This window comes from Phoenix dactylifera, chromosome 1 (assembly GCF_009389715.1).
Source record: "Phoenix dactylifera cultivar Barhee BC4 chromosome 1, palm_55x_up_171113_PBpolish2nd_filt_p, whole genome shotgun sequence".
Classification (NCBI taxonomy): Eukaryota; Viridiplantae; Streptophyta; class Magnoliopsida; order Arecales; family Arecaceae; genus Phoenix; species Phoenix dactylifera.
The window spans coordinates 25055906-25067058 of NC_052392.1; the positions used below are offsets into that span (position 1 = coordinate 25055906).

At 45.4% G+C, this 11153-nt stretch overlaps 1 protein-coding gene across 1 annotated transcript; it reads left to right on the forward strand.

The window, feature by feature from the left end:
* The first annotated feature begins 3387 nt into the window (after nucleotides 1-3387).
* Nucleotides 3388-6788, forward strand: LOC103698768 (ATP-dependent 6-phosphofructokinase 2-like). Its single transcript, XM_008780812.4, has 2 exons — nucleotides 3388-4061; nucleotides 5656-6788. The coding sequence occupies exons 1-2, from the start codon at nucleotides 3456-3458 to the stop codon at nucleotides 6475-6477; spliced, it is 1428 nt and encodes a 475-aa protein (XP_008779034.4). The 5' UTR covers nucleotides 3388-3455; the 3' UTR covers nucleotides 6478-6788.
* The last annotated feature ends 4365 nt before the right edge of the window (nucleotides 6789-11153 follow it).

Here is an 11153-nt window from a genome sequence, read left to right on the forward strand (position 1 = left end):
CTCCTTGGCCGATCCTCCATGTGGATGCCGCCGGCCCATCTATCATCTAGGGATTCTCCACATGCATCCCTATTTCCTCTTCTTCTTTCCTCTCGGTTTTTTCTTTCTCTTTCACCCTCTTGATTTTTTTCTGCAAACCTCCTCTCAAGCCTCTCTATGTTTGCATTACTCTCTCTTCTTATGGTGGCTAAGGAGGTCACTAGATGTTCTAACACCCGACTCATCTCGGTGTTGTGGTTCTCTATGGTCTCAAAGAGCCTTTGGGGGCTAAAGGACTCCCTATCCGACTCCATGAAACAACCCCTCACAATCAGATTTTTTAATGCTATTACAAGGTATTTAAAATCTGATTTTCAGATCTCAAGATGTAAACAAGAAGGTATGTAGATCTGAAAAGTTAGAAGACACCCTTGAGATCGTCCTTCCGTGGATTTGGACTGAAGCCGATTACCCGACGATCTCCGATGTAGAACCTCTCAATGAAAGCACCAGTTGTTGGCGACCCGGGGGTTGCGGTCCCGATCCCCGGCCCAAGCGACTAAGGTTGATGTTTGATGTTGGCGGTTTGCCTTGGGACCGACTTGCTGTGGGTATCTTCCTCCTTCTTGTTGCCGTGGAATCCACGCCGTATGCTTGCCTTCGGGCTGCCGGCGTTGGGAAGAAATCAAGGTGGGGCTCAATGTTGGAAGAAAGGTGATTTCATTCCACTAAACAACGGATTACAAAAAGGACTTGGCAAAGGTCGGGAAGGGACCTTGCACTACCTAAGAACAATCTAGGGGGGCTGATGTTCCCCACCCTAGTCCCAAGCCTTTCGGCCGACAAAAGAAAGGGATACAACCCTTGACACAATGGTGGAAAAACAATGTTCTCAGAGATGATTGCCTAAGGGCCCTAATGGCTCCTTTTAATGGCCGACGGCCTTGGCTTATTTTGGACTAAAACCCTAATGAAAGGACTCCTAATTCGGCCGCAATGGCCTGGTCAATCTTGGCCCTTGGTTCGGCCATGTGCTGCAGGTGGTTGGGCGCTCGGGATTTGCTGCTGGCGTGGCTTCTGTGCGTGGCACTTGCTGTGGCTGCCATCTGCCCGTGCGCAGCCAGATTTGGTTGCTGCGCCGGGCGGCTGGGCTGGGTTTCCTGTTGTGCCGAGCTTGCTTCCTGGTTTGCCATGCCTTGCTGCCTTTGGCTCGAGCTTCCTTTGGATTGCTGGCGTGTCCTCTTGACGCGCGCTCATCTGGCGGCCTGATGCATCCTGGCCGCTTGTGTCAGCCTTGGTCGTTTGGCCATGGAAGAGCCTAGAAGCTCCTCCACGGATTCTTTGCGTGCGGTTTCCTGGTTTGCCTCGGCGCTGATGCTTGGCAGCCTGCCAAGTGTTTCTGGCGGTTGGCCTTAGCTGGGCGCAAACTGCTGATGGTTTTCCTTGTTTGCGCTTGGGTGTTGATGGCTGCCACTTGGCCTTTGGTGCGCGCGATGCGGGGCTGACCGTTTCCTTCCTTCCTTGGCCGGGCGCCTGGCCGGCTGATGGCTGCCATGTGTCCTTGGCCGCGCGCGGGCTCGGGCTGACCGTGGCTTTCCTCTTTTGGCTGGGCGCTTGGTCGGCCGATGCTTGCCATGTGTCTGTTGGTGCGCGCGGGGTCGGGTTGGCTGCTGCCTTCCTTCTTTGGCTGGGCGCATGGTCGGCGGATGGCTGCCAAGTGTCTTCTGGTGTGCGCGGTTCCTGGTTGACCGTGGCTTTCCATCCTTGGCACTCGGGCGCTCGTGCGCTGGCTGGTCCGGACCCAATGCTGGCGGGCTCGGCTGCTTGGCTGTGTCTTTGGTCGAGCTGAACCCGTGCGCTGCCCTTGGGCTGATTTGGCTGTGGTGCGCTCGGCCGAATGTCGGTCTGGCCGTGCCTTGGGCTGGTTGCTTCTCCTGATGCGTGCGCGCCCATGGCCGCACGCACGGGCTGGTGCCCTTGGCTGCTGCTCGTGATCATGCCCATGTCTGGCGTGCGCGCAACCCACTGTTGCGCGGGCGCCAGCTGCTGGCGAGAGGCGGGGAGGCGGCCTTGCTGAGTACTGGCCGTCTCCTGGTCTGGCGAGGTTCGGGCGCGCCAGATGGGCGCGGGTGCAGGCTGCTGGGCGCGCCGGGCGGGCGCGGGCGCGGGGCGCTGGGCGCGCCGGGCGGGCGCGGGCGCGGGGCGCGGGGCGCGCCGGGCGGGCGCGGGCGCAGGGCGCGGGGCCGGGTGCGCGGCCTGGGGGCCGTGCGCAGTCTGGTGCGCGGGCGGGCGCGCAAGGGCGCGCGCGGGCTGGCGGCCGTGTGCAGGTGGCCGGCTGGACGTGCACGTGGGTGCGCGCGCTGGCTGGCGCTGGTGCTGCTGGCTGCGCCTGGGCGCGCGGTTGGCCGTGCGCTGCTGCTGGGGGCGCAGAACCTCGCGCGGGCGCTGGGAATGGCCTGCGCGGGGCTGCGCCGAAGGCTGAAGGTGCTGTCCACTGCTTGGGCAGACTTCCAAGCAGTGGATTTGGCCCGGGCGTTGCTCTTGGCCGAGGTTGGCCTCGACCAAACTTGCAGAAATTTGGCTTGGCGGGCTGAGGTGGCTAACAGAAGGCCTCTCTGAGGCTCCCATGCAAAGATTAGGGCTTTGGAGGGTAAGTGCTTTCAATAGGACTAGCAATATGATATTTTAGCAACTTTTTCTATTAATCACGATTTAAAATATTGGTCAGTATAACAGTTTTAAACCCATCTCCATTATCTAATATTTATTACAAGAAAAAAAAAGATAATAGCTATTACATTAGGTTTTCAATATCATAGCAATTGTAATGACTTATGACATAAATAACTGCACTTGCACAATTTTCATAATAAAATATATTTAAAAATTAAGTTTTTCTGAAAGCATTATGCCTTCTAAAAGATAAATTTTATTAAATAAATGATAATCTGGCAAAATTCATAGTTACAATCCGTATCTTCTCTTTTAATGGCCGTTACGACAATTATTCATTTATGATTTTGGTAAAGGAGTAGCTCTATTATTCAAGCCTTGATTAGTCCTTGCCATTTTTTATTTTAATGAAAAATAAAAATCAACAAAATGTAATTGTAAAAGTTGTGCCAAATAAATTTCTGGCACGGTTCTAAATTTTTTAGAACTGTAGGGAGAAACTATCGCCTACGCTTCCTGCATCAGCGTGGCCGGGCATAATGCATCGAGATACGCGCATGATGAACGCAGTCTTGGCTGCGCGCGCAGCCACGTGGTGGAGGCAGCGTAGGCAACAATTTCTCGAGCACATGCGGTATCCACTGGAACTTTATGCGACGTGGCGTTTACGCAGGTTTGTGCCTCGACCTGGACAACTTGAACGCTACCACGTGTACATGACCCTCTTTACGTTCTAAACCTTTCGTCGTCGCCCTCATCTCCCCGGTCTCGATTTATTTCGTCGCTTGGCTGCTGCTTCTCCGATGGACCTCGCCATGCCTCCGAACTCGAACTCCACTCCCGTCACCACCACCGGTGACGACGACAACACCACCACCGACTTCTCCCTCCCCCCGGTAACCCTCCATAAGCTCCCCCACCTCTCCGACTACGTTCCCAACCTCACCGCCCTCACCAACCCCATCGACCGCAGCCCCTTCTACCACCCCTCACCTGGCTTCTACCTCTCCACCTCCGACCTCATCCTCCGCCATATCCTCTTCGACCTCTCCTCCGCCGCCGCCACCGGCGGTGGCCTCCTGGCTTACCACCGCGCGGGGCCCCGCCGGACCATCCGCTTCGACCCGGCCGCCGTCCGAGCGGCGATCGTCACCTGCGGCGGTCTCTGCCCCGGGCTCAACACCGTGATCCGGGAGCTGGTGGTGGGTCTCTGGGACCTCTACGGCGTGCGCCAGATCTTTGGCGTGCCCTCGGGATACCGCGGGTTCTACTCGATGGAGCCGATGAAGTTGGACCCCAAGATGGTGCACAACTGGCACAAGAGGGGCGGGACGGCCCTCGCGACGTCGAGGGGTGGGTTTGATCTTGACAAGATTGTGAATGCGATCGAGCAGCGGGGGTTTAATCAGGTCAGGGTTTCTTGATTGGTGATTCCATAATTGTTTTATTATCGTGTTTTTTTTTTTTGATTTATCAGTTATGTTTGTTTTTGGGAGAATTGTTATTTTAATCGATTGATCCATATGCTAACTTTTAGATGCAAATTTAGGATTTTGTAGGGGAATCTTTTGTTCAATTCATGGCCATTTGGTTGATTAAAGGAAGAGCAACGCCTTTATATTTTTGAAGAATTTTAATAAAAGAACCATTGGTTGGTTAGTGTAAGTGGAGGGAGGTGTGATTCCTTCAAAGGTTGTTTGTCTTTGCAAATGTTTTCATTTGGAGAATCTTTTTAAACTCAAATATGCTTAGGAGTAAGGGTAATGTATTCTAAAACTAGGTATTCCTATATTCTATCTTGTATTCTGTGGACATGTGATTGTCCACAGAATAGTAGAATGTTAGTTTAGGCATCTCCTTTTCTTTGGACATGTGATTGTCTATGATTTGGATAGCAAATCAAACGCATCGCACTCACAAATATGATTCTGAAGCATAAGCTTTATTGGGTAATCCAAACCTCAAAACCTAACCGAACACTCTGTTGGCGATGTCCTCTCGACTTTTATTTTGTTGGCTTTTGCCACAAATCAACAATCTTATCTTGAAGAGTTTAAGCCTTCATGCTATACTTTGCCATCCTCATGTAAAGTTGTTCTTTTCTGAGCAACCCAATTAATCTACCAATTTAATAGTTATGAGCGAAGGAGACATTTCACTTTATTACGTTTGATCAGAAAGTGCTTTCAGAGTCTCTAGGAGGATCTTATAAGGCTATTGTATTTATCCATATATAAGGTCCGCATAATTCTCATCAACGGCCTGAGGTCTGTGCATAAGCAGGACAGCATGAAGACCTGTTGATGAGTTCGAATTTACATGAATCATCCCCTTGGAGAAAAACATTATTGACATAATCACAACTAAATTCCAATTTCTGGTAGTGTAAATTTGCAATAGCTTCCTTGTAAAGGAATCATCGAACTTTGAATGATTTGATTACTGAGGGAATATGATTTCAAAATTGACAAAGCTGCAGCAGAGCTCTCCTCGATTTTTAAAATGGTTTCTGTTGATAAACAATATACTTAGATAATTAAACAAAAATGGATGTGCTTTTCGCATGCAACAACAGCAATAGCAGGAACATAATCAACAACTCTAGCTGGACTCTGAACATTTATATTTATCACATCTACATAAAATAGGACTATCTCATTCTCAAACGTTAAATTACCCATTACTGCTATGCTCGCACAATTCGTAAACATACTCTTGAATTACACATTGATGATATGTATTGTTCCTTTCTTCATCTTTAGATTCATGTCTCATTTTGAACTGGGAGCTGGCACAGCATAATCATAACTAAGAATTTGAGGATTGTATTCTCAATTTTGAGCCTTTTAGTGCATGAGTACATAATTCCTCAAAGTAAGTTTTTGAAGCAACGTGCTGATTGTTAAATTTCTCTGTTCAATTGAAACAAGTTTGACATTGCTCAAGTCTCTGAATTGTTCAGCTGCTTCTTAGAGAGCTAAAATAAATTCTTCAAATATGCAGTTATATGTCATTGGTGGTGATGGAACTATGCGAGGTGCTGTAAAAATTTTTAGAGAGATTCAACAACGCAAACTAAATATCTCCATAACCGGGATCCCCAAAACAGTTGACAATGACATTGGCATCATAGACAGGTCATTTGGGTTCCAAACTGCAGTGGAGATGGCGCAGGAAGCTATCAATGCAGCTCATGTGGAGGCCGAAAGCGCAGTGAATGGCATTGGACTTGTCAAACTCATGGGCAGAAGCACAGGGCACATTGCACTCCATGCGACATTAAGCAGTCGTGATGTGGATTGCTGCTTGATCCCAGAGAATGATTTCTACTTGGAAGGCAAAGGTGGGCTATTCGAGTTCCTTGATCAGAGGCTAAAACAGAACGGGCATGCTGTGATTGTGGTAGCTGAGGGAGCGGGGCAAGATATGATACTGAGAACAGGTAAACAGAAAGAAGAAAAGGATGAGTCCGGCAATCCTGTGTTTTTGGATGTGGGACCATGGCTGAAGTCCGAGCTGAAGAAGTGGTGGGAACGGGACCATCCTGGAGAGCTGTTCACGGTGAAATATATTGATCCTACCTACATGATCCGAGCAGTTCCAGCAAATGCCACTGACAACTTATACTGTACCTTATTGGCACATTCTGCAATCCATGGAGTCATGGCCGGTCACACAGGGTTCGTATCAGGTCCAATAAATGGCAATTATGGCTACATTCCAATGGAGGAGGTGGCGGTGGCACGAAATGTGGTGGATACAAAGGATCATAAATGGGCATGGGTCAGATCGGTGACAAATCAACCAGATTTTCTGAAATGCTAGAACAAGGGTGCCTATAAAACCAGTGAGAGCTTTTTTAAGCCCTTATGTCTAAATATTTTTGAGAAAATTCAGTATCGATATTTGACGGGAGTCTGATATATTTTCAAAGCATGATTGTTACTCTTTTGAGACTGTCATTCCTGAAAATGTTTTCTGTTTATTGTCAATTTGCGACATACTCTTTTACCAGTTTGCATAGATAGGGCAAAGGTCTTAAGCTACTACAGAGTATCTGATGGCTAATGCTGCCTGGTAAAGATCTCCATGGGCTGCTTACCTAGCAAGTAAATAAAACGATTGTTGTGTTCTTAGCATGAGACTTTATGTTGTGGATCAGGCTTGTTGAGTTTAGAAGCAGCAGTTAGTCCATATTTGCTTAACAATGAACAAGTCATTGAGTCCTGCTTGGCCCTGGTCTGGAATCAAAGCATCTGTGGCCGAAGACGAGCATGAGTGCAATTAAAACCAAGTTCGATATTTTCAACTGAATTGTCCAATGAATCGGTCAAGCTATAGACCATGATACAGGTAATAGCGAGTTTCTGGCAACTGCTGCATTCTGACCATGATACAGGTACGGTTGTTTGCACAGTTTATCTCTATACGGATTTTCTTCTGCATAAAATATTTATGCGCTCATCGAGCCCCAGGAACATAAGTCCGCATACATTATACTATGCGGATTAAATACTTCCGCATATAAGTTTTATGAACCTGTCCGCACATCTCCAAGTTTCATGCAAAGTTATGTGCAAGTCCCTATTCGAGCCGTCAATTATCCACCGGTTCCGTGCCACCAATCTTTTGCAATCTACACTAGATTTCAGTTACTGAAAGAGGAAATAAACAAACCTATCAATTTTTACCCATAAGTTGAAAAAATTGAGCTATCATTCGAATAGCATTCAATAATTTATGGTTATAATAAATTTATCAAAAGGCATAAGTATGAAAGCAGAGTCTTGTTATTTAAGCTCTTGGCTATCCATCAAACAGAAAAAAATAATTACTATTTGATTCAACTATCATTATCATTGTTATTAATGTACAACGTATTAATCTAAAATAATACTATAAGTTCTGAGCTTTTCTTTTGGTTGAAATAATCATGTTGTGATGCTATTTGAACGGATAGTTTTCTGACTTGTAGATCTTCATGAGCACAGTTCTAACAACTGCAAGCAGTGGTTGACAGTGAACATCACCAACATGTACTTTGAAAGCATTCCAGGTGCACATCAACTACCGCTAAGCAATTAGAAATTCCAAGTTTCTCATCCACAGGGATTGGCACCATCCATTAGCATGTCTAGACCTCGCAGGTGTACAAGCAGCTCAGGACAGCTGCTGCCTGGCTTTCTAGTTTCAGGATTTGGAAAACCTAAGAAGCTTTGCAATGATCTCTAAACACTTACAGATGGATAGGAGACTTACAATTTATATTTCTGGTAGTTACTTCCCACCTAAAATGTTTCTCAAAGCTCTGTTAGGAGTGAACTTACTCCAGTAATACCATAAGGTATAGATATCATTTTGCTAGTCAAGAAAGAAACCGGCAGTCTCAGATGAAATTATTTGATCCTTCTTTCTAATCTGCTTCTCGAGGAAATAGGATGCAACTGACTCTATGCTATCTGATGTTTCACCTATATGATTTTAAGGAAACCTGAATAAACAACAATGATGATGATGATTATCTTGATATGATTACAGCAGTAGTATGACATCCAGGGCCGGCCCGAGCCCTAGGCCACCGAGGCGGTTGCCTAAGGCCCCGGGCCAATGGAAGGCCCCGGGAGGCTGACCAAAAGGAAGCAAAGGCCCCATATAAAACGAGATCTGGAGCTGGCTACGAGTCTTCCCCCTTGATGGAAGGGAGGTGGAGAGTTTTTTGGCCTGCAGAGGGGCAATTTGGGAAGTTGGGACAGTAGTTTTGTTTTGGGTGGGAAGAGAGAGAGAGAGAGAGGAGGGATTTGGTTGGCTTGATAGACGCCTGAAGCCACTCTTATCTTTCATCCCTTCTCTTTTTTGGTTTTGGTCTTGGTTTTCCTTCCCTCGCATTACTCCTGATCCAGCTGGGCCATCTGGAAGAAAGATAGGGGGATTGGAGATGGACTTCTTGGAGGGTGGAGATTCTTTTAGTTTTCTCCTCTTGGTTTCTTCTCCCCTCTTGGGTGGTAGAGAGAGAAAAGGAGGGAGGGGGTTGAATTGAAGGGGAGATGGTGGGATGGGGTGAATTTCCCATAATGACCCTACTTTCTCATATAGAGAGGTTCCTTTATGGACAAATTCTTTTCTTTACCTTGACCATAAAGTGCCATGGGATGACCTTTTCATGGTAAACAGTATTGCCAAACATTATCTCAGTTATTTAATCAGTTTCATGGCCCTTCATTTAGAGTAATTATTTTTATGTGCTTCCATTCAAGAATTATATTAAATTGAAAAGGCTTCTTGTCTATCTTTGTTAGATTCATGTATCTTTATTGAAATAATGTACTTGATAGCTATCTATTTTTATATATTTTTTTAAGTATTTTATATTTATTAAAAATTTTATTATTAAAAAAAAGAGGCCCCGTTCATTGGATTCGCCTTAGGCCCCAGAATGTATTGAGCCGCCCCTGATGACATCATACCAAGTTTAGACCTTTTCTATTCAATTATACACTTCGCTTCATAGAGTAGTTACATATATTTGATTGGATCTCATACAAAGCAAAATAAGGAACATTATGTGAATTAAGGTAGTAACCTAGCACTTGCTAGTTAAGCAGGACAACACCACTAGAGGACATAAGGATAGGGATGGATTGTATAGGTTAGAAAGCCTGCATCTTTAATCAACTTTGATTCACTAACAATTCTGTATTAAGGAAAGTAGGGGCGGTGGACTAATGCTACAGTGCCATATGATCTGTCACAAATATTTGTAAGTTCTAAAAATGCAGGTTGTAATTTCAAGGCAAAACCTTTGGGTTGCCTATAGCTAAAAGTAAATGCCAGAAACTTTGGGCTCAAAAGGTGGATCCTGTTGGTCTTTCTCTCCAACCTCTGAAAATGAAAAGATAATTAAAGATTTACAAGTCATAAAATAAAGACCATGCAATGAAATAAAATGAAAGTCCACAAAACTTTATGCAATGAACTGGACATACTTCAAAGGTGGAGCTTCTCTGTCGCATACACAGTTAACTGTAAAAATAAGAGGGTCAAATATACACAACCTTACCCTTGTATTCAATAAGACTATTACTATATTTTGAATATGTGACACCCAAATTAGGATGGAGCAACCTTACCATTGCTCCAATGCTCACCCGCATTTGGTGGATAAAATATACAAACAAAAAGAAAATCCTCCAATTAAAAATTAACTGTTCATTTATTCTATTCAAAGCCTTCAAGTAGCATCATACAAGGAGATGCCTAAGCAAATATGCTACAAAAGGATAGCAATAAAAGCGTCAATTCTCCAATTGACAAATAGTTGACTGGATGTGCGAACTGGTCAATTACGATAGCTGTAATTGATCGGTTCTTTCAATTTTGAAAATAAACCACGCAATAGCACGTATCTTGTAGGATAGTGATTACGGGTGTCGGTCCACAGGGATTGGAGACGAGTTATTTTTCTTTTAAAAATAAATCAAAAAGAAGGATTTGCTAACTTGATTTAACTAAATTAATCTATGAGTACGAATTGAAATTTTATCAAAGTAAATAGATCTAGGGTTTGGAATCCACCACATAGCATTGCATCAAGGATTGTGTTCTTAGTTTTTTTATCTTTTGGAGAGGCATGCAATTTTGGCTACAAGCCTTTTAAAATAAAAGCATAAAGAGTGTTAGGAAGATCCATCTTCGGTGTAGCATGAAGTGTCTACCTAAGTATGCTAATCTAGGATGCAGCACACTTCATCTTCCTAGGCATGGATCATCTTAGACTACTTTAGCAAACATGATTAGTAACTAGCATGCTCAAAATTTAAATATCATGAAGAAATATTTCATTGGAAATAAGAATTTAAACAGACTCCAAAATAATTAAAAAAAAACTACAATTGCCCTGATACATTGCTAGGGCTTCATCCAGCCCTAGACTAGATGTTTAGCCGAGCATGGCTTCCGGACGACCTCCCATCTTCAAATGAAATTGAGCACCTCTCATTCTTCCCAAAATATCACAAATATTCTCTTTCCCCCTCTCTCTCTTCTTTTTTTTTATTTCTTTCTCTCGGCTGGTGGCTTCTTTTCTTCTTCACCGAAACAGAGTATCCTCTGTTTCTTTTCCCCGAACTCCCCTCTCTTGGACTCCACCCCCAACCGAGCTGCCCTCTCTCTTGCTGATGGCTCCCTTATATAGATCCCCAGCAAGCACGTGGATGGCTAGAATCACGGACTCGCCGGGAGGAGCGTGCGTTGCTGCATCACGGAAGAGGGACGCTGATCACGGAAGGATGCCATTCACGGACGCGGTGTTGGGAGCTGAAGCGGAAGGAAGAAGGTGGATGCTGAAATCATCGGAAATCTGGGACGCTGGCAGCGATCGCGTTGATGGCTTGGAGGATTTGGAAGGCATGCGTTGCTGGCACGGGATCTTCAAATGGAGAAGGAAGATGGCAGACGAGCGCAGGATCCGTGGAAGGCGCCGTGGGACCGCTGCTGGAAATGGA